At 35.1% G+C, this 24,353-nt stretch overlaps 1 protein-coding gene across 6 annotated transcripts in view; it reads left to right on the forward strand.

Annotated features, from left to right (window-relative positions):
• SBF2 (SET binding factor 2) overlaps positions 1-24,353 on the forward strand; it is a 489,641-nt gene that overhangs the window by 264,976 nt on the left and 200,312 nt on the right. For 4 of the 6 annotated variants that reach the window (XM_061147798.1, XM_061147803.1, XM_061147799.1 and 1 more), the window contains 6 exons: positions 1,566-1,679; positions 4,688-4,765; positions 5,873-5,986; positions 6,519-6,647; positions 10,800-10,898; positions 22,792-22,996. In XM_061147798.1, the coding sequence (XP_061003781.1) occupies positions 1,566-1,679; positions 4,688-4,765; positions 5,873-5,986; positions 6,519-6,647; positions 10,800-10,898; positions 22,792-22,996 (739 nt within the window). The remainder of the gene's footprint in view (positions 1-1,565; positions 1,680-4,687; positions 4,766-5,872; positions 5,987-6,518; positions 6,648-10,799; positions 10,899-22,791; positions 22,997-24,353) is intronic. The other 2 variants (XM_061147802.1, XM_061147804.1) reach the window with 1 other exon arrangement.

The raw sequence follows: 24,353 nt of genomic DNA on the forward strand, positions 1-24,353 counted from the left end.
CCAGCTCTTAAAAACAAGTTTACTTCTCTGCAGTGTGCTTTAAGAAGGACTGCAACAAAATTGAATTTCATAGAAGGACATTTAGGATGTCAAAAGTTTAGAAACTGTATTCTTTGAGGGCCTAAGAAAATTTTCTCAGGTAATAACCTAATGTTATTTGATAGCTAAAGATAAATATTTAAGTAGCTGTCATAGAAAGAAGGGTAGAGGCTGAAAGAGAATCAGTGGGTATAGTGGATATAGAAACAAATTTCTGCTCAGTCTAAGAGTTTTCAACTAAATAGAGCTGCCCAGTGATGGTGAATGTGTCTCCTTATGTGAAGAGTACTCTAAGTAGAGTGCAAAGACAGATTGAATGACACCTTACAGGGAGTTTAAGAAAAATTATTCACTGAAAGGTTGGGTTATATGACATCTGTGATTCACAAATCCTAAAGAGTTTGTTATTCTAATTTTATCTTAGTTATAAATGCCAGTGAAGAGGTAAGCTCTGTGGGTAAGCAAGCAAGCAAGCAAAGTCGCTCAGTTGTGTCCAACTCTTTGCGACCCCATACGCTGTGGCCTACCAGGCTCCTCCATCCATGGGATTTTTCAGGCACTTCTGTATAATTACAATTGTAATCAAATCATAATTGTCATTTAAACTGACAGAAGACCATTGCACATTGCAGTTATAAACAGGACCCTCATTCTTTTTTCTGACTTTATATATTGATATCTGGTTCTTTTTTAACATTGATATCAACATATAAAAATATCTGTAAATCCATAAACATTAAGTGAAACCTCATTAGTACTAATTAAAAACACACTCATCTGGTTTGTAGGCATTTTCCCAGTAAATAAAAACAGCCTATGGAAGTTAGACAAACCAAATATTGACAAAAGTAAATTTCTTAACTTTTCATTGAATAAATTAGAATTAATTTTAATCCTGTTAGCAACATAATACCTTCAATAATTTTGACTGGTTTCTCTATTACATTTTTCATGTTATTTTAAAATAGATTTTGTAAAATGCTAAAAATTAGTGTTTTAGCTACCTAAACAGTACTATTTTGATGTATACTAGTTGCTTTGCTTGTTAACTCTTATGATTACTATGTTATTTAGGATATGGCTGAACTACTATAATAAAACATGCAAAATGCAATGGCTTAAACAAAATGGAATTTTATTTAACACTCATGCAGCAGTTTGTAGAAGTGTTCCATTATGTCAGACCAATTTATTCCATGAACTCATTCAAGGAAGGACCATGCTTCTTTGCTTCTTGTTTCTCCACTAGAATCCACTCAGGCATTGTCATCCTCTGAATGTGTTCAAGATTGGGTTGTTAGCTCATAGTTTCAGTGATGGTAAGGGGAAAGAAAGCATAGGAGGGCCTGACTGGACCTCTGTTTTGAATGCCTGAAAATGTGCACATCACTTTTCACGTTACATTAGCAGAAACTTAGTCATATGCCACATCTAATTTCAGAGGAAACTGGGAAATATACAGTAGCTGAAAATCAATCTAGAAAGACATTTTATTAATTACAGATTATTTTTTTTATCTTCTTCAGTTAGATGTAATCATAGCTGATTTGGATGGAGGCACTATTAAAATTCCTGAATGTATTCACCTCTCTTCTCTTCCGGAACCACTTCTACATCAGACTCAAGCAGCTCTTTCTTTGGTATGATATATTCTTTCTTAATTTACTTAATTTCTTGAAGCATTTTTCTCTTGATTTAAATCTAAACTAAGGTAATTGGATATCATTCATTGACAGTGTAATTACTTAAAAATGAGAGTTATATGTTCTTAAAACATGTATGTGTATTCTCATATAGTGTTAGAATAGGATAATTTACAAAATATTATCTAAAGAGTATACTTTGAACCTTAAGTGAATATTTGTTCTAGGTATTAGAAACACACCTCTGAAAACAAGTCCAGACTATGCCTCAAAATCCTTGATTCTCCTAACATCCCTCATTAGAAGCTAGCACCTGTTCCCTTTCCTTCATCTTTCTTAATGACATCTCATTTCTCTTGGGTAGATGTGCTTCTTGCAAAGCAATGTGATAAGGACTGGCCAGTGTTTCCAGCTTACTACAAAAAGATGTAACTTATTGATAAATGTCTAGTATTCTGTGCGTTGAAGCTATAAAAAATCTTGTGATCTAAGTGTTTCTCATTGAAGCAAATTTATTTTTTGTCAACCTTCGTTTATTTCTAAAAGCAAAAAGTACAGTATTTTATTTTACTGACAACATTTTAGTTGCCCACTTATCCATCATCAGAAATTTGAAACTTAGAAATTCTTCATTCCGTTTCAAGCCATTACTAGAATTAAGGCTTTCATATTCTTCTTGAATAGTATTCCAGTCTGAGCTGTTTAAAATCTTTTTCCCCCTTAAATAGGAACTTACATAGGAACTCAGAAGTCTAAGATTACCAGGAGGGGTTTTATTTTCAGAAATTTCCAAATTTGTGTTAGTCCTTGTTTTGTTATAGTGGTATGTGTAGGATGGGAACTTTTAGAGAAGACTGACTTTTTCCAATATAATTTGTACTCTGGAATACCAGGTGTGATAGAGTAAAAAGCATGCTAGGTTAGAACTTATAAGACCTAAATTCCAGTCAGCATCTTGCCACTGGGTATTTTTGAGCAAATCACATTCCATCCTCTGTTTCCTAGTCTTTATCAGTAGGGTGAATGTTTTATACAAAGGATAGCAAATGCCTGTTTCCCAGAGTGAAGTATGGAGATGATCTGGTGTGGTATGTGGCAACTTTTTAATTTTAATAATTGTGTATTTATTATAATGTTTATTTTATTAAAAATAACATACAAAACCTGTGATTTCACAGATGATATCATCTAAGAAAATACTAGATTTAAGGAGATGAGTTGACCCAGAGGAATCGGTTGGAGAGGGAGGTGGGAGGGAGGATCGGGATGGGGAATACGTGTAACTCTATGGCTGATTCATATCAATGTATGACAAAACCCACTGAAATGTTGTGAAGTAATTAGCCTCCAACTAATAAAAAAAATAAATAAATAAATAAAGAGATGAGTTGATTTAAAGACATTTCAAAGAAAAATATTAGCTAAACAGTTGCATCGGTGGTATATGGATAGAGCAAAAGCTAAGAACATAGTACTTGAGTGAATGAAGAAAGTTTTATGTTCTATAAATGTTAAATAAGTTTTAAAATATTAATGTACATTTACTTAATGATATTTTTAATTATTCAGGGATTAAGTACCAAAATTAACAAAGGTTAAGATTTTAGTTCTTAAGTCAGTGACTTTTGGTAGAGGTTTTGCTGTGCCCTGTTAAACCTTAACCTTCAACACTTGTGCCACCAAATTTGACCAATGAGTAAAATTCAGTGTTGGTAAAACTGGGTATGCCTATTTATGCAGTTTTCAAACACTTTGTTGGATCATATGCTACAGTGTACATAAGCGTATAGGACTAAAACGATAATCATATTTGATGGACTGTGTGGGAGATTTGACATACAAGTATATCAGCTTCATTTGGTCAGTAAATAATTGTAATCAGATGGTTACACAGTATAATAATCAGGGATGTTTTTATAGACATGAAGATGTTATTATACTGTGATAACGATTTGATGACTAGATTATCAGTATTATTGATATTTTGGTGTCTTTCATAAATATTGTTTTGAGCTTTTTGGTTTATTGTAAGAATATAATACCAAATCTTCAGTATTTGAAAGTGATTCTGCAAAGACAAAAATTTGCTGCTTACTGATGCAAAATTATTTTCCCTGTGTAAGCCCTGCATGGATGTGTCTTTCCCACCTGCCCCCTCAGCCTGCCTTCCTTCAAAGCCTAACACAAATGTTGCCTTCTTTTTTTTACTTTCTCTAGGTTGAATTATTTATACTTTATGTTCACATATTATTATTTTATATATTTATAATATTTGTCACATTGTGTTATACTGTCACCCCTCTGGACTGTGAGGTTCACAGACTTATTCTGTTTCTTCTCAGTATTTTAATTAATTAATTTTTAATTGTATTTAAAAAACATAAAAATAAATGCTTTAGATTTTCAACTGTATAGATAAATAGCTCTGCCCTAGACCATTCTCTCTCAGAGCTGACTACTATTTTATATTTTAGTGTGTATTTCAGAACTTTACATTTTCATTTATATGTATACCAGTATAATATAATACTGGTAGATCAGTATTCGGCTTCCCTGTCAGCTCAGCTGGTGAAGAATCTGCCTGCAATGCAGGAGACCCCAGTTCAATTCCCGGGTCAGGAAGATCCCTTGGAGGAGGGATAGGCTACCCAATCCAATATTCTTGGGCTTCCATGGTGGCTCAGCTGGTAAAGAATCTGCCTACAATGTGGGAGACCTGGGTTCGATCCCTTGGTTGGGAAGATCCCCTGGAGAAGGGATCGGCTATGTTCAAATAAATGAAACCAACTATGTGTTTTTCCCTGCAACAGGTATTTTAATTTAATATTTTTTTCTTGAATATCTTTTCACATAATACATGCAGAGCTACCATTAATGTATTGTATTTCATGGAGGGGATGAATATATTGTAATTCACATACTGAGACTGTTTCATCTTAATGCCACCAGTAGATCAAATAATAGGTTTTATTGATATTTTACATAACAGAGCTTCTTTGCTTTAGATTCTACACCCAGATTTGGAAGTAGCAGATCATGCTTTTCCCCCTCCACGAACAGCTTTATCCCACTCAAAAATGCTGGTAAGAAGTTTAATATTTAAGTTTGATGTTTTTAAAAAGAGTTGCTTTTCTTTGTATGTTTTTCAAAGAAGCTGAGTATAGTGTGAGTTAGATGGACAGCCTAGTAAAGGTGTGTCAAGTTAGAAATTAGGAGAATTGCCACTGATTGATCTTGTGACCTCCTGAAGGGGAAGGCATAGGCAGTACATTGATTGGGAGGGGAGTAGGCTAAGACTGTTGCTCTGAGGAGGCATGACTAAGTATGGGAGAAAAAAATCAGAACCTAGATTAGAGCCTGAAAAGTTGTGCCAAGCATCAAATTGAAAGGGTCAGGCAAGGATAAAAAAGGGAAGATTATAAAAAATGGAAACAGAGGTCGTTGGTCACAGGAGAAAATCAAGTTTGGGTGAGTGGATAAATGTAGTTCCAATTGAAAGTCGTGAAAGAGTGACCATACAGCAGAGATCCCTTTTTTATTTTGATCAGTGCATTTCTTAATGATGAGCTTTGCAGCCAGTATGGAAAGTTATAGAACTGCATACCTTTAATAAGTTATGAAGCATTTTTAACTATTTCTTCATCTATTAAATAAGGGATTGACTAAATCTGAGAGTTTCCGTAGAGTTCTAAAACTATGATTTTTTTAAAATCTGAATTATCAAAACACATTTTCAAATCATACTTTATTAATGTAAGGATAGATTTTTAGAACTTGTTTAAACTTTGGAATAAATATCATAAGCTTTTTAAATAGTTTTGAGTTTTTTCTTTTGTATTTGTAACAGTATTTCTTTTGATGGAGATAAAAATCAAATGACTTGGGAAATATGCCCTTCTCTAACATGGTGAAAGCAGAGACTCTCTGATTTATGTTTTTTTCTGAGAGGAAAATTGGATGTACTAGAGGAAAGTTTTACTAGGTTCAGTTTTTAAAGGAACTATTTAACGGGCTACACTGTCCAACTGTGGGACAGACTAGGTGCCCACTACTTAGTGCTGCTACAAATGATAGGAAGCACAGATTTATTAAATAATCTCTCAGGTTCTTTCCAACTTTCTGATTTTGTGATTTTTCTTTTGTTTTTTAAGAAATTCAGTTATCTAACATGTTTCTTCTTGTATTTTCAGGATAAGGAAGTGCGTGCAGTTTTTCTTAGATTATTTGCACAACTTTTCCAAGGATATAGATCATGCTTACAGCTTATAAGAATTCATGCAGAACCAGTAATACATTTTCACAAGGTAAGATCTAATACCATACTTATCTGTCCAAAATGTAAACTCTAATTTAATTAAAGGAACTTGGCAATCTTTTTCTAGCCATATATTTTGAGTTTAATCTATCAAATTTCTTTATTTAAAAATCTCTGCTTTGTGTGGCTAGTTGATAATTTTTTTCTTTTTTTAATTATTTTTATTGGAATATAGTTGATTTACAGTGTTGTGTTAGTGTCAGGTGTCTGATAATTTTTAATAATACTGTGGAACTGATACATTTTCCTTTAGAAATGTTAACTTTAGATTGATTTTTCTTTTAAAATTGAGGTTATTTCTGATTTCCACTCCTGCTTTGCAGACAGGTTCATTTTTATTCAATACATCTAGTATTTCAGGTATCAAAGCCCTTTTAGAGAGAAGTGTATTTTATAACAACATACTTATGCACGAAGATGTTTATTCAGGCTTTGATCTTTCTAGTATGTTTCTGTTTTGACCATTCACTCATCCATTGCTAAGTGATAACTTATTCATTTCACATTGTTTTTCTTTACAGACAGCTTTCTTGGGACAGCGTGGTCTAGTTGAGAATGATTTCCTCACTAAAGTTCTCAATGGAATGGCATTTGCAGGTTTTGTTTCAGAAAGAGGTCCTCCCTATAGATCCTGTGATCTCTTTGATGAGGTATACTTATTATCAAATGAAAGCATTATTTACAGACAAAATTAGTAGATAAAAGGAGAGAAGCAGTGTTTTAAACATTTAATTAAGATTAAAAAATATTTATTGTGCATATCAGATCTTGGTGTTTATAATGTGGATTAGAAAAAATATAATTATAGGATGTCTCAGAAGTAAAATACATAGAAATTTTGAACAACTGAATACTTTTTTGGCTTGTGGGATCTTAGTTCCCTAACCAGGGGTCAAACCTGTATCCCCTGCATTGGAAGCTCAGAGTCCTAACTATTGGACCACCAGGAAATTCCCTTGAACAACTCAATTTTAAATAGTTGATTAAAATCTTTTTGAAAAATTGACAGTGATTGTATAGGTAGAACTTACAGTTTTATAGAGAGAAAGGTCTAAGTTTAATGTATAAATATGTTATTTCAAACTGCAGTTACTTTAAATCTGTGTCCTAGAGCCATAGTTTAACTAAGCCGTTCTTATTTCTTTATTTATTTATTTTTACTGTTATCTTTATTTTAATCAAAGCTTGGAAAATAAAGTAAGGAGGCCACAATTTCAGTTTCTCCATAAAAGAACCACAAATCAGGGTGTTTTCTTAAGTACTAATCCTTGGAAAATATAGCAAATTTCAAGTAAGAATTAGCACCTTCTTTGCATTTAGCTAAGTCATTCTTAACTAATGCTGATTTTTTTCCAGGATTTGTGTAGCTTCTTTGAAAGTGAAAGTGAAAGTTGCTTAGTGGTGTCCCACTCTTTGCGACCCCATGAATTATACAGTCCGTGGGATTCTCCGGGCCGGAATACTGGAGTGGGTGGCCATTCCCTTCTCCAAGGGGTCTTCCCCACCCAGAGCTCGTAGTTCCTTTCAGTGCAGTTCAGTCCAGTCGCTCAGTCGTGTCTGACTCTCTGCCACCCCATGAATCGCAGCACGCCAGGCCTCCCTGTCCATCACAAACTCCCGGAGTTTACTCAGACTCATGCCCATCGAGTCGGTGATGCCATCCAGCCATCTCATCCTCTGTCGTCCCCTTCTCCTCCTGCCCCCAATCCCTCCCAGCATCACAGTCTTTTCCAGTGAGTCAACTCTTCACATGAGGTGGCCAAAGTATTGGAGTTTCAACTTCAGCATCAGTGCTTCCAATGAACACCCAGGACTGATCTCCTTTAGGAGGGACTGGTTGGATCTTCTTGCAGTCCAAGGGACTCTTCAAGAGTCTTCTCCAACACCACAGTTCAAACGCATCAATTTTTCGGCACTCAGCTTTCTTCACAGTCCAACTCTCACATCCATACATGACCACTTGGAAAAACCATAACCTTTTCCAGACGGACCTTTGTTGTAGTTCCTTTAGGAGATATTAAATATATGAAAGGCAGATTTAGTCTCTATTTTCAAGGAATTGGCCATATAAAGGAAGAGTTAGAGCAGATGCAACTCAAAATAAGGATGCTATTTTGTGTTAGTTTTGATTTTTCTTATTGTGATTCATCTTTCCATTTATCATTTAACTATGTTCATAGAAGCCCGTTCTGATAGATAGAATGATGACTCTTACTCCCATTTAAACTTCTAGAAGAGCCAAGAACCAAGAAATGTAAAAGTTCTCAGAAGTGTGTAAAAGAAAACCACTCCTAGTGCCCAGAGTAACGGAGAATAGTAGCAGTGGTCACATTATGCTGCTGGTGGTGGTTGTTGCTCAGTCACAGTTGTGTCCGACTCTTTGAAACCCCACGGACTACAGCACACCAGGCACCTTTGTCCTCCACTATCTCTCAGAGTTTGCTCAAGTTCATATCCACTGAGTTGGTGATGCTATCTAACCATCTCATCTTCTGCTGCCCCCTTCTCCTTTTGCCTTCAGTCTTTCCCAGCATCAGGGTCTTTTCCAGTGAGTTGGCTCTTCAAGTGATGTGGCCAAAGTATTAGAGCTTCAGCCTCAGCAACAGTCCTTCCAATGCATATTCAGGGTTGATTTCATTTGGAATTGACAGTCCAAGGGACTTTCACAAGTTCTCCAACACCACGGTTAAAAACATCAATTCTTCAGTGCTTAGCCTTCTTTATGGTCCAACTCTCATAGCTATACGTGACTACTGTAAAAACCATAGCTTTGACTATATGGGCCTTTGTTGCTGTGGTGGTTTTATTTCATACAGAGAAGTTAAGAATCTTTGTTTAGAGAAGGGTCTTTTATTCTCTATAAAGACAGTTAAGTAAAGTAAGAATAAAAGAAAAGGCACATGCTTTAGTTCTGAGTATGGAGATCTACACCAAATGCTTTACATAACACAAAACATGTGAAGATCTCAGAGAGAGTGCCCTGAGGTGGACAGTTTTTTCTGATCACTTGTTGATCTCTGATTCTCTAATATGATTGATCATTGATTACCTAATACTAACATATATCACCCTTTAGATCTTGAACTAAGTAACTGATACATAATGATTTATGTGGATGAATTAGGGGCTTCCCAAAGCCCTTTCTAGCACCTACATTTTATTAGTCTCAAGCATTTGAAATAGTAACTTGGGTTTGTACCCTTTTTCTTTCTATACAAATTCCTTTAGTAATACTCTCTCACAGCTTCATCACAACTAATAAGTCAGATCGATTACTTCCAGAAAACTTGCTTGCCAGCTTGCCACAGACTCTCTTTTTGTAAGTGCTTCCCTTGCCCAAAGTGCTGTCTTTCTACTTTCTGTCCATTTTTCGTACTCTGCTCATATTTCACCACCTCCTACAGACTTTCCCCAAGCAGATGACTCTGAAAGCCACTAGTCAGCATTAAACTGTATTTTATGTCTCTAACTTTATATGGCAACTTATCTTTTATTATGTACATTCATATACACAACAGATACATATATATATATGTGTGTGTGTGTGTGTGTGTGTGTGTGTGTATATATATATATATATGTATATATATATATATATATATATATATATATGTTCTTCAGATTGAAAAGAATAATATGACGAGGACCTGTCCAAGATTCCTAGTAGACCAATTCCTGTTAGTCTCCCCTTAGTGTTCATCTATTTCTGTGTTCAGTACGGTGATGATTTTTAATGTCTTATTGATGTCATTACTTGAAAGCCAGTTACTTATATATATACTTCTGTCAAGGGCCTAAAAGAAATGAGACCCCAGACCTAAGTAATTTCTTGTTCTACTCTCTTTGGCCACTTAATTGGCTTGCAGGGGAATGTGCTTTTAGGAAAATTGCATTTGCTCTTGCCTTGTTTTCATTTAGCTGAGGGCAGCCTGCCAGACACAAGGCTTATGGAGTTTTGAGCAGTTTTGAGCACTTTGTATTGTCTTATCCACAGACACCCAACAAATAGACCTGTTAGAAGGAAAGAAGCATTTGACTTTCTTTGGCAATCCTTCTGAATGCTGGCCTACAATAGGTGGAGTCATAGTTTTATATGTCTGTCTGCTCCTGTGAATCTATTAGTTGCTAGAATGAAAATTCCTATATTACACCCTTTTAAAAAATCCATCTATTTACTTCCTCTTCATACCTCATTTTTTCCTGTCAGTGCTCTTTGCTCCACTCCAAGTGTACACACTAACATGGTTCTTCCAGTAAATTAGTTGGTAAGGAAATGGATCACAGGTTCTATAATTTGAGAACTAGAAAGAGCCTTAAGGTCATCTTGTTCTTACATCTTATTTTAGAGATGAAAAAATTGAAGCTCAGGAGCCTTAGTGACTTGTTTCAAATCATGCTGTTAGCAGACCTAGGACTAGAGTGACCCAACTTGAACATTTAGTTCATATTTTGTGAGTTAGGGAAATGTTTGGAGACTTTCTGTCTGTCTGAAATTCTCTGAGTGAGAGAATTCTCTGAGTGAGGCCTGGAGAATGAGAGAATCTCTCTTGAGTTCCAAAAATAATGACTTTCTCAAGAAAAAACAGGACTCTGAATCATCAGAGAGAGACCACCGGGACATCCAAGGACTTGATTAACTCTAGAATAGAGGTGAAACCCAGTAAAAATCTAAAATACTTTGTTTTAATAATAATATACATATTGTACGCTTTTTAGTTTGCAAATTGTGTGAAATTATCACATGTTTTTCTAATTCAGCATATTTTAGAGTTGATGCTTTATCATTTGATTCTTTTTCCTAGGTGGTAGCTTTTGAAGTAGAGCGAATTAAAGTTGAAGAAAATAACCCAATGAAGATGATAAAGCATGTCAGAGAACTTGCTGAGCAACTATTTAAAAATGTACGTAAGTGTATTTATTTAGATAGTCATTATTTTTAAAGTATTAATAAAGTATTTTCTTTGAAAAATTCAAAAGCTTCATATTCCTAGTGATGATCCTTTTTGATCTGATTTAAAACCTTTGAGACTATGAGTTCCAAAATATTAAAGTTGGTACTGTGCATCAAAATAGACCTCATTTTTCAAAGTGATTTTGCTGTCAATTGATATGTTATGAAAACATATTAGTCCCAATTTTCCAGTTTATCACTTGCCTTCATTGTGATTTTCATTTAGGTCTCTGTCTTCTTAAGAGCATATTGAATATTTTTGAGATGTAAAGATTAGACTCATGGAGACCAGAACTACCTGAGACAGATTTGACTGATGTATTCTGCTTTAGCTTGGTACAGTGACTGTCTATTGTATTGTGAAAAACTTTGAGGTGCATTGTTTTGAATATACAGGAGTGAAAAGCTTAAAGAAAGAAAACTGTCAGGTGCTATAGAAACTCAAGGGTAAAAGTATTCCTTGATGAAAGAAATGCAGTAAGTTAAAGATTGGAATGTGTTAAAGTCTGTTTTTGGATACCAGGAAAGAAGAGGTCTTATGATGCATGCAGAAAAGTGGATATTGGCTAATGATTACTAGTTATTTCTCCTGCATGTGAAGATTTTCAGAGTTGAATCTTTTTACTAAGAAAAGGAGAGTGAGAAGTATTGTCTTCCAGTGTAAAGTTGAGGGGAGATGTATCTTAAAGAAAATATAGTTAAGAAGGATTTGGGGTCAGTATCCTGGTATTGCTTAATTAACTTCATATTTGAATAGGTGGGTCTTTTTGGATGTCAGGTGATTAATTAGTGGGTTGTAACATCCTTTCAAAATCTAAGAACCGGTTGGATAAAAGCAGGATACTAAACTGTTTCTCTGTTTCATGATTATTCAGTTATTTATGAATTTTATTTCTCAAGTTATTTTAAAACTTATCCCTTGGACTGATATCCTAAATTTCACATTTATAACTGTGTCCAATATGATAAGACTGTTTCTTGTTTAGTATGCTAAAACTTAAAAAAAGAGTTCTATCAGAAGGAAAACCTTGTGTTCTGTGCTTGACTTTGCCATTTATGGTGACTGTATAGAACTAATGTATAGGGTGATCACGTGAGAAAATTCTGTTGACCTATTGTAATAATAATAAATATTGAGTGTTTAGCACAAGTGTCAGGAATGGGATTAAGCACTTTACATACATTATCTCTAATCTTTACAATGTAAGATAGGTGTCATTATCCCCATTTTACTGGGAATAATTGATTCACAATCCTATGGTTATTAAGTGATTGAATCCAGATTTTAAATTCAGGAATTTTCATCTCTACAATACCTAAGACTATGTTCTTTCACTCCCATTAGGCTGACTCATCTCCAGTTGGACAGATAGTGGTACTTCCAATGGTTGACTTTATACTTTTCTCTCTATAAGGCTCTTTAATGTATTTTCTCATTTCATCTTATAAATAGCCCTTTGAGATAGATAGGGCAGATGTCGATATGTTAGGAAATTGAAGATTAGAAAGTTTTTTTCTTTGCTCACTAGGAGTGATTTATTTATGCATTTCAGAGAATAGCAAAACATTAAATGGGAAACAAAGGGACTGATCTCTTTAATAACTGAATGTTTATTTCTTAACTTTTTACAAGATTATTCCAAAACTGCAAAATTCTATAGCCAGTAAGTGACCAGAGCTCTGAGGTTCTGACACAGGTTTGTCTCTTATCACAGGACTGAGTATGCATTGTATGGGAGGGCGTGTGCCAAGCCATTGTAATGCAAAAACAAAGTAACTTAAATATATAATGATAATGTAAATTTAATCTATAACTTAATGATACCCAACTTACACTTAACCAACACAAAACTGAAAACTGAAGTGAAATAAGTATCTAGTAATTATACATTCTTGAGAGTGAATGTAAAACACAAACAACTTGCATCTTATCGGACACTAGTAAGGCACTCATCATGAGGGACTGTGTTATTAGGTAAGATACAGATATTGCTCTTCAAATGTTCTCTCATTTCTTGAGCCCTTATTGAGCTTTTTCCCCTCACAGTCTAATTCTGTTCCATTTAATTTAATCAAATCTGCTCATTCAGTATGTATATTAGGCACCTACTAGTTCCAGGCGTTTTCCAAGTATGAGATTCCACTAATATCCTTGAGAAGAGGATACACGTATATGACGAATGAGTATTTGAGAGTATCCCAGTGGACTGTCATCAGACTTTATGAGATTCCTTTTAGTTCTGTGATTCTAAAGTTCTTGATGGTCCTAACATTCCTAAAATAAATACTTAAAAAGCAGTCACAATGGTAAAGTTACTTTCTTGGGTTGTACAGGACGTTGAGGGGGAGAGGCAGGATGGTCTCAATGCAAGGAAAATAATCCAGATGGTTCTATTTTTAACTAGTCTTTTTTTTTTTTTTTTTAATCATCACACTTCTAAAATTCCCTTTTGGTAAGCAAAAGCCAACCATATAATTTGACTGTTTCCTTATTATTGGGTTAGAATTGAAACCTGGTTATTCCACTCAGTTGTTTGTAAATACTTTATTGCACAGAAGTCTGGTATGTGTATCTAGCCTCTGTCTTTTACTTCCCTTTGAAGTCCCTCAGATACGAACCTTAATTGTTTACTTTCTTATCACCACCCCTTTATTGTGCTATTCAGAGAGTAGGAATGTGAGTAGATGTGAGTAGGATGAATTGCTGGGTTTAGCTGCTCTTTTAACTTTCTGAAGCTTCCTAAATAATTAAAAGTTTCTGGTGAGTTTGGGAGGGGGAAGTGGAGGTGGAATGAAGAAGGAAAACAAATAAATCCATTAGAGACAAATGTGTAAGTGTTGGCAAAGTTATACCATGAACATTTTCTTTGGCCATATATTGGTACAGTTTTTCTTTCCATGCCCAGTTGATAATACTGTGACTGCCTATCTTGGTTTTCAGAATCTTTGATGTCTGCATATTTGTCATATTTGATGACAGCATATTTAACTCCTCCACTGCTCTTTCTCTATGAGTCTTAGTATACATTTATAATAATCAACTAGCTGAATGCAAAATGAGAATATTAAAATAGTCCAGAACAAGAACTTTAGAAGCATCCATTCTGAGGCATCAAGAAATCCATTGGACATGTGTTTTGCTGGTTTACACAGTTACGTTTTTCTCATTTGTTTTGCATCTGTGGTAGTACATAATCATTTGCTAGATTGTGTAACTTGTCTGTTTTCTTAAAAATTAAAGAAAAAATGAGAGGACTTGGACTTTCTTATAAAATAATATGAGATTTCTATTTGTGTTTAATAGGTATTTCATTGCCCAGCACTGAAACAAATAGGTTTGAAAATTCTAATAAGAAAAGAAAGCCCAAATGCAGGAATAACCATTCTAAATCAATTAGGTCTGTTTCCTTTACATTTCTGCAGAAAGTTAATTTCACTACCAGGCACATTTGATCTAAACTGATGATATTTGTACTCTTTGCCAACTGTGAATAAAGGGATTTCTAATTGTTGTTTTTATAGGAAAGAAGTAAAATATTGCAATCATCTTTCATCTTAAAACATAAACTTAGATTGTTATGAGGAAATGAGGCCCTCAACCCAAAGCATAAAAATCAAATTCCTTCTTCCACCCTATTTGATTTGTTTGTTCATTTTTAAGTCAGATTTACTGTGATATAATTTACATATAGTAAAATTTACCATTTATAATGTACAATTAGGTAGATTGTGACGAATGTAGTTATGCAATCACCATAACACTAAGGGCATCGAACATTTCTATCTTCCCCCAGATTTTCTTAATACTCCAATATAGTCACATCCTCCTCTCACTTCAAACTCTTGACAACTGATCTGTTTTCTGTCTCTGTAGTTAGTTTTTGCTTTTTTCATAGTATCACTATGTAGTTTTCTGAGTTTGGTTTCTCTTTGCATAAGGCATTTCACACTCACTCCTGTCACTGCATGAATCAGTTAGTCCCTTTTATTGTTGAGCGCTATTCCGTTGTACGGCTAATCAAAGTTTTATTTATCTGTTGAGCAAATGAAGGAAAATTTTGGTAGTTGTGAGTGAAACCACCCTAAACATGTTCACAGATTTTTGTTGTTCAATCACTAAGCCATGTCCAGCTATTTGCAACCCCATGGACTGTATCATGCCAGGCTTTCCTGTCCTTCAAGATCTCCCAGAGTTTGCTTAAACTCATGCCCATTGAGTCAGTGATGCCATCCATCTCATCTTCTCTCACCCCGTTCTCTTCCTGCCCTCAATCTTTCCCAGCATCAGGGTCTTTATCAGTCAGTCAGCTCTTCACATCAGGTGGCCTAAGTATTGGACTCCAAAGTATTGGAGCTTCAGCATCAGTCCTTCCAATGAATATTCAAGGTTGATTTCCTTGAGGATTGACTGCTTTGATCTCCTTGCAGTCTAGGGGACTCTTAAGAGTCTTCTCCAACAACACAGTTCAAAAGCATCAGTTCCTCAGTGCTCAGCCTTCTTTATGGTCCAACTCTCACATCCATACATAACTACTGAAAAAATCATACCTTTGACTCTCAGACTATTGTTGGCAAAGTGATGTCTTTGCTTTTTAATATGCTGTCTAGCTTTGTCATAGCTTTTCATCCAAGGAGCAGGAGTATTTTAATTTCATGGCTGCAGTCGCCATCTTCAGTGATTTTGAAGCCCAAGAAAATAAAATCTGCCACTGTTTCCACTTTTCCCCATCTAATTTCAATGAAGTGATGGGACCAGATGCCATGATCTTAGTTTTTGAATGTTGAGTTTTAAGCCAGCTTTTTCACTCTTCTCTTTCAGTCTCATCAAGATGCTCTTTAGTTCCTCTTTGCTTTCTGCCATTAGGGTGGTATCATCTACATATCTGAAATTGTTGATATATCTCCTGGCAATTTTTATTCCAGCTTGTGAGTCATCAAGCCTGGCTTTTTGCATGATGTACTCTACATGTAAGTTAAATAAGCAGGGTGATAATACACAGTCTTGACGTACTTCTCTCTCAATTTTGAACTACTCCATTGTTCCATATCCTGTTCTAACTGTTGCTTTTTGACCTGCATACCTGCTTTCTCAGGAAGCAGGTAAGGTGGTCTGGTATTCCCACCTCTTTAAGAGTTTTCCACAGTTTGTTGTGATCTACAGAGTCAAAGGCTTTAGCATAGTCAATGAAGCAGAAGTAGATATTTTTCTGGAATTCTCTTGCTTTTTCTATGATCCACCTGATGTTGGTGATTTGATCTCTGGTTCATCTGCCTTTTCTAAATCCAGCTTGTACATCTGGAACTTCTCAGTTCACATACTGTTGAAGCCTAGCTTGAAGGATTTTGAGCATGACCTTGCTAGCATGTGAAATGAATGTAATTCTATGGTAGTTGAACATTCTTTGGCATTGCCTTACTTTGGGATTGGGATGAAAACTGACCTTTTCCAGTCCTGTGGCCACTGCTGAGTTTTCCAAATTTGCTGGCATAGTGAGTGCAGCACCTTCACAGCAGCATCTTTTAGGATTTGAAATAGCTCAGCTGAAATTCCATCACCTTCACCAGCTTTGTTCTTAGTAATGCTTCACAAGGCCTACTTGACTTCATACCCCACTCTAGATGAGAGTTACCACATCATTGTGTTTCTCCTGGGCAGTTTAAGACCTTTTTTGTATAGTTCTTTTGTGTATTCTTGCCACCTCTCCTTAATCTCTTCTACTTCTGTTAGGTGCTTGCCATTTCTGTCCTTTATTGTGCACATCTTTTGCATGAAATGTTCCCTTGGTATCTCCAGTTTTCTTGAGGAAATCTCTAGTCTTTCCCATTCTATCATTTTCCTCTATTTCCTTGCATTGTTCTCTTAAGAAGGCTCTCTTATCTCTCCTTGTTATTCTTTGGCACTCTGCATTCAGTTGCTTATATCTTTCCCTTTCTCCTTTACTTTTCACATCTCTTCTTTTCTCAGCTATTTGTAAAGTTTCCTCAGACAACCATTTTGCCTTCTCGGATTTCTTTTTATTTGGGATGGTTTTGGTCACTGCCTCCTGTACAGTGTTACGAACTTCTGTCCATAGTTCTTCAGGCAGTCTCTCTGCAAGATATAATCTCTTGAATTGATTTGTCACCTCCACTGTAAGATCATAAGGGATTTGATTTGGGTCATACCTGAATGGTCTAGTGTTTTCCCTACTTTCTTTAATTTAAGTCTGAATTTTGCAGTAAGGAGCTCATTATCTGAGACACAGTTAGCCCCAGGTTTTCTTTTTGCTGACAGTATAGAGTTTCTCCATCTTTGGCTACAAAGAATATAATCAATCTGACAGGTTTTTATGTGAACATATTTATTTCTCTTGAGTGAGAATTAGGAATAGGCTGCTAGAAAAGTGGTGACAAGATGATAACTCTTGTTATCAAGATGATAAAAAATTTCCAGACTGTTTTCTTAAGTGTCTATACAATTTTGCATTCCCACCAGTAATACATGAGAGTTTTGTTACTTTGCATCTTCACCAACACTTGGTATACTCAGTTGTTTTAACTTTAGCCATTTTAATAGGTGTGTAGTTTTACCTTTTATGGCTTTAATTTGCATGCCAGCAGCTGTGTGAGAGTATTAGCTAGTCACTTGTGCTCTTTTGGTATTTGTAAAAAGGATACATGTCTTAGAACACGCAGCCTCCATTCTAGAGTCATGAATAGAGCAATTGTTTTAACAGGGGCAAACTTTGTTCCCTTAGAAATTTGGCAGTGTCTGGAGACATTTTTTAGTAGTCAAAACCAGAGAGTATACTACTGGCTTATAGTTAATTAGAGGCCAGTGGTGCTTCTGAACAGTTTACAATATACAAGACACCCGCTTTCCCCCCCCACCCCTCACCGCCAAACAAGAATTATCTAGCTCAAAATGTTGATAGTGTCAAGGTCAATAAACTTTGAATTAGGGCAGCCAGCACATCAAATATTAAAGTCATACACCAGATTTCTTTGTATTAAGGATGAGATATTAATTCTGTTAGGTGATCATTGAAAGGCCTGTGAGATGGAAAATTGAGGATGTTTCATTCTAGCAAATGTGTTCATAGCCAGGCAAGGCCAAAAAGTCCATTTTGTCAGTGTTTAACGATTCAGTCCAATGATAGTTTTCTTTTGGCTGTACTTGAATGGATTTTTAAGAGTAAGTATAACAGCTCTAGATATGATTGGTACACATTAAATAATTATTAAATACCTAAATTAATATGGGAAACTTGGTAACCTCTGGTAGAAACACATTGATTTATCATTGAGACCATTGAGAAGAAGCTTTTTTCCCCAGTGTGCCTACTTTGAATTTCCAGTAGAGTTTGGGCCTTTTTGTTTTGTTTTGTTTTGCTTTTATTTGAAATGCTTTCTCAGCCTTGTTTTCTGTAAGCCCTAGGCATATTCTCATTTAGTTTGCCAAAAGGAAAATCCATGTTTTCAGACCAGATGGTTTATGTGTCAGTTTTTCAAGTCTGAGAAAATCATTGTACTTCCCATTGATGGACTATTCTCTAAAAGCAGGATTACAGAGCTCACTTCTTGAACATCATTATCCAACTTTAAAATTTCCTCTAAACAATAGTACATTTTGCCAGCTTGTTGCTTTGGACAGAATTATGTTCACCTTAAGTATGTAGTTGTCTAAATCCTTAGTTATTACTTTATATTTGCACTTCTCTAAAATCAAAGATGACCATTTGGCTGCTTCTTTGTTCTATTGGAAAATAATGCATTTTCTTCTTCCAACATGGTGATTAAACAATGGAATTGGTCTGCGGTTTTTAATGAGCTCAGTAGTCTTCAAGGGATTGTTCTAAATTCATTTGGAATTATAAATAAGATCACTTGTTTCCAAGAACATGCAGAGTTCAGCCAGTCTTAAAATGTCTCTCATTTCTGCTGTCTTCTCAGAAGTCATTATATGACCAAGTTGGGTGCGAGGTGGTGAATGAGGTCCTTTATAATTACCATACTGCCCGTTAGAGGGCAGCAGTGTACAGATACGGCAGCCAGAAAACCAACTAGTGTTCAATACTAGATCTTGGGGCATGAGCCTTTCTTCAATTTTCTAAATACAGTTAAATATATTATTATTCAGTAAGTTTAACCCATAATTTGAATTTTATGAAGACTATCTGTACAACTGAAGAAAATGAACTTTGTTTTAAAGTGATTTTTGTTTTAGATGCTTATTGTTCTAAATTGTGTATGGATTTGGTTATGAGAAGAAAAACACTATTAGTGATGAATAGCTACATCTTTTCTCTAATAAGTGATTTTTTATTTAAACCCTTATTGAATACTATTGTTAAAAATATAAGTAACTGGTGATATGATGGAAATATATGGGAATAGATGGAAGATATGATGGAAAAAGAAGTGGGGTTTTAGTTTTAGAAGCTTGGTGTCATGCCATAGAATATGCAATGACTGAACGTTTTTCAGATGAATATACTCTCGATTTTTGGAAAAGAGCTTTAGATATGTGTGTGTGTTGTAAAGTTTTCCTATCATAACTTGTTCCACTCTCACAAGAAACTTATGAAGTAGGTATTGTATTATTATCTTCCTTACAGATGAGGAAGCTAAAACACGAGTAGTAAGAGAATTGATACTACACTAGGTCACACTACTAGTGAGTGGCTAAGCTAGGATTTAATCCAGGCAGTCTGACATCAGAGACCAAGAGCTAAAAATACTATGTTGTATTACCCTCTTTCATTGAACTGTTTTAACTTTTCCTTCTGAATTATAGTGCCTCCCATCTCTATCACATTTTCACTCATAGTCCTGTTTCTGGGCTTCTTGATTTCGTTAGCCCTTTAACCCTCAGTGATACTAGTTACCATACTGTATTAATTATTAAAGGTTTATATAAGTTTTATAATCTGGAGAGTTTGACTTCTCCATTTACTCTTCTTCAGAATTCCCTTGACTATTTTTAGATCTTCAGTCTTCCTTATGCAGTTTAGAATGAACCTGTAACCATTACCGAATTTTTGACTAGAAGCAATCAATATGTGTATCTTTATTTTTCTAAACCACCTTAAGTTATTTTTGGAATAAGATAGAAGAATATGTAGTAAGAGAGAGAGAGAGAAAATATGCTAGAAAAGATATTATCATCACTAAGGAGATTTCTTTTCTACTTTTATTTTTCCATGTTTTAAAATTCATTTTAATAAATATTATTTACATCATAGGAAATATATTTAGCTTTAATTTTATTATAAAGAAAATAAGTATATATAGAAATAGAAGTAGTGAAGAATATACTTTAAATGACTCAGAACTCAAAATTCACATGAATTACCTCCCTAGCCTGAAAGAATTATCTGTCTAATGAGTTTTAGAAAATTTATATTTATAATTTTTGAGAAGATAAAGTATCTTAGATATTGTGTTTAAAGAACAGAGAACATACTGCTTTTAGAAAAGGGTAAAATTTCAGAAACTCCAGACCAGTGATATTGGTGTTAATCCTGGTGTAAATTTAGAACAGTTTTTTCAGCATATAGTTTAGATAGTGGTGATTGTGAAGACTTGGCTTAGGAATTTACTTATTTTTTTCTGTCTTTGCTAATATAGCTTTATATATTAGGGGGGAATACAAAGTGTATATGAGAGCTACTTTGGCAGGCACAAGTTTTTAACCTGATTTCACCCTCTCAGGAATCATTTAAGAGAAGTGTAAGTATAGGCATACCTTGGAAATATTGTGAGTTGCAGAAAAGTATCACAATAAAGTGAGTCATGTGAATTTTTTGGTTTCCCAGTGTGTATAAAAGTTGTGTTTACACTATACTGTAGTCTGTTGTGTGCAATAGTATTTGTGTCTAAAAGAAACAATGTACGTGCCTTAATTTAAAAATATTATTTTTGTTAAAAAAAAAAAATCTAACCATCATGTGAGCCTTCAGTAAGTCATAATCTTTTTGCAATAATAACATCAAAGATCCCTGACCACAGATCACCTTAACAATATAATAATGAAAAAGTTTGAAATATTATGAGCATTACCAAAACATGACACAGAAACACAAAGTGAACAAATGCTGTTGGAAAAAAATGGTGCTAATAGACTTGTTTGACATAAAGTTGTCACAAACCTTCAATTTGTCAAAAAGGTAGTAACTATGAAGTTCAGATGCTGAAGCTGAAACTCCAACACTTCGGCCACCTGATGCAAAGAACTGACTCATTTGAAAAGACCCTGATGCTAGGAAAGATTGAGGGCAGGAGGAGAAGGGGATGACAGAGGGTGAGATGGTTGGATGGCAGCACCGACTCAATGGACATGAGTTTGAGTAAACTTCGGAAATTGGTGATGGGCAGGGAGGCCTGGTGTGCTGCAGTCCATGGGGTCACAAAGAGTCGGACTCGACTGAGCGACTGAACTGAGCTGATGAAGCTCAGTAAAGTGAAGTGCAAGAAGACAAGGCGCGCCTTTATGGACTTAGGCTGAGCTGTTCATCCAGCATCACATAATGAGCAGAGCAGAAACCAGAACCCAGGCTTTCTGACACTTACAGGAGTATATTTTCCATTCTGTTACTCACATATGCTCCCTTTAACCTCTACTGTGACCCTGCCTTTCCTTTATGTGGGTCTGGGCCAAATAATCAGAAAGAATTGTGGGGAGCAGTTCTGGTTGGCCATTTTAACTGTCCAGAGAATATGTAGGGCAGTATTGAGCTTAATGTACAACATAAATAATGCAGGTTCAGAAGGAAAAAGAAATTTTCTGGTTTCACTGAATGGTAAGTGTAAGAGTTGGCCTAAGAATGATTGTACGGTAGCCTTTCATATGGAACTTTGTAAAAAGTATGGATTCCACTCTGCCTGTAGTATTTGAAATAGAATTCTACGTAAGTAGTGGCTGGATAAAACTCCATGCCAACTCTGAGGGTCTATGAAAATATCAGCTGACACAATTAATTTAACTAGTCCGGTCCTGATAGGTGTTCAACATTGTGTCCCACTCATTATGAGCAAGTAGATAATAATTTGACATGCTTTAGCTAGATCACTCTGTCTGCAGTGTTAAAAATAGAGTGAGAGTGGGAGCAAGCGTGGAGCAGGGAGACAGGTTAGGAGACTGTTCTGTAGCGATATGAAAGAGATGCCGACTTAAACCAAGGTGTGTTGAAAAGTGGTCAGGTTATAGACTTATTTTATTTTTTTTTAGACATATTTTAAAGACACAATTTAAAGGTTTGCACAGGAATGGATAACAGGGTATTAGAGAAAGGTGTTAATGATTACTGAAGTGAGGGAGACTGTAGATAGCAGTTTTGGAGGAGATGAATACTAACTGTTCCTTTTGAACATATATTCAAGATGTTGTTTTAAATCCAAATGGAAACAGTATTTGCAGATTGTTGAATATATGGATATGGAGTTCAGGAGGACACTTATTTGGAGACCCAAATTTGTGAATCATTAGTATTCTTGTAGTTAAAAATACGAGACTATAAGTTTTCTCCAAGGAAGTAAATGTAAATAGAAAAGAGGCCTGTGGTCTGAGCCCTGGGGTATTCACATAGTTAAGAGATTAGGGAGATAAAAAATAGACAAAGATGTAGCAAGAAATCTACAAACCAAGTGAAGAAAGTGTGTGTTGAAGAGCAAAAAGAGTGATCGATCAGCTGTATCAGATGCTGCTGGTAGCTTATGTATTCCAGGACACTCTATTTTATGGCATATATCTGAATGTATGTACAATCTCTCACCTGTCTGATTTCAGTTTCTGTCCCTCTGGCCAACAATCTGCCATTGTTATTTTAACTTTTGAATAATCTTACCTATGTTTAATATTGCAGGAGAATCCAAACCCTCATATGGCATTTCAGAAAGTTCCACGCCCAACAGAAGGATCCCACTTGCGAGTTCATATTCTTCCTTTCCCTAAAATTAATGAAACTCGGGTACAGGAATTAATACAGGAAAATCTTGCTAAGAATCAGAATGCACCTCCTGCTTCAAGAGTGGAAAAGAAGTGTGTTGTGCCTGCAGGTCCACCTGTTGGTATGTATTTATCCATTTGTTTGTTTTAAAGGTAAACTTTTAATCAAGATATAAGACACAGGGACTTCCTGGTGATCCAGTGGCTAAGACTCCATGCTCCCAATGCAGGGGGCGCAGCTTTGATCACTGGTCAGGGATATTATACAATAATGTGAATATTACTTATTATTTACTTACTAATACTAATTTGCTATAACTTCCCTACATATTACCAGCTTATACTTAAGTGTTGATTATACTTTCACATGGAGAAGAAAATGGAGAAGCCAATGTGTTAGGGTAGTTACTTTTTGAAGGGTTTCATCTTTTAAGTTTAATATTCATAACTTAGTTGAATGCTTTCCTTAAAAACACACATGAAGTTGGTTTAAATTTTTATCTGCTTGTTTATTTTTGTATAATCTCTTTACTTTCATTTTCAGTCAACATCAAATTTTTTATATGCATATGGAATCTCTCATTGTAGTCAGTGAGAGAAATACATATGACTCAGTATTTGTCCCTGCATGGACTGCATTCATTTTGAATGAATGAACAAATAAATGAAAGAAATGAATGAATGAGTGAAAGATGAATGCAGGGACCTCTGTCCAACTTTCTGATTCATTTAAGTTGATCAGAATCATGATTTTCCTTGTATTAAAATTTTAAAAGTGTGAATGTTTCATCTTACATGATACCCATTTAATATGAATGTAGAATTGGTATGTCACTTTAAGAACCATTCACATTTTGAGAAGTTAACTACTTTCCAGCTATTCCTCAGAGGTGCCAGAGTGATGATGAACAGCTAAAAATAGCATTTGAAAGCCAGAACCTTAAGAAAGAAGACCTGAAAAGTTGAATACCCATAAACCAGAGTTGTTATCAACTGTTAGAAAGCTAGTATTAGAATGCCACAGCTGAGGATTTGGCCAGTCCCTGATATATCAAACTCTAAGTGAAGAACTTTCTCCTGGGAATGAACTAAGTCATAGTCTCCAAAGGAAAGTAATAATTTCCAGATGGTAAACAGATTCAGATTCATTATTTTAAAAGGTGAGATTTTTAATGGTTCATCCTAAAGAAAATTTAAAATGCTGTGAAAGAGATTTTAGAATTAAAAATTTCTAAAAATAGGTTAAAGATGTTGCTCTCTAAAATATGTCTTACTTGGAGACTGAGACATTTTCTACTCTAAATATGATCAATTTCAGTTTCTGTCTATGCCACAGACCTCCACATGTGGGAAACTCCAGAGTACAAAATAAAGAATGCACATTTCAGACAGAGAAAGTCATATGAACTAATCTATTTTACCATCATGGTCATTAATGTTATATAATTTTAAATGATTTCAAGAGAACTAGTAAAAACC

Source organism: Dama dama, chromosome 1 (genome assembly GCF_033118175.1).
Source record: "Dama dama isolate Ldn47 chromosome 1, ASM3311817v1, whole genome shotgun sequence".
In the NCBI taxonomy this organism is placed as follows: domain Eukaryota; kingdom Metazoa; phylum Chordata; class Mammalia; order Artiodactyla; family Cervidae; genus Dama; species Dama dama.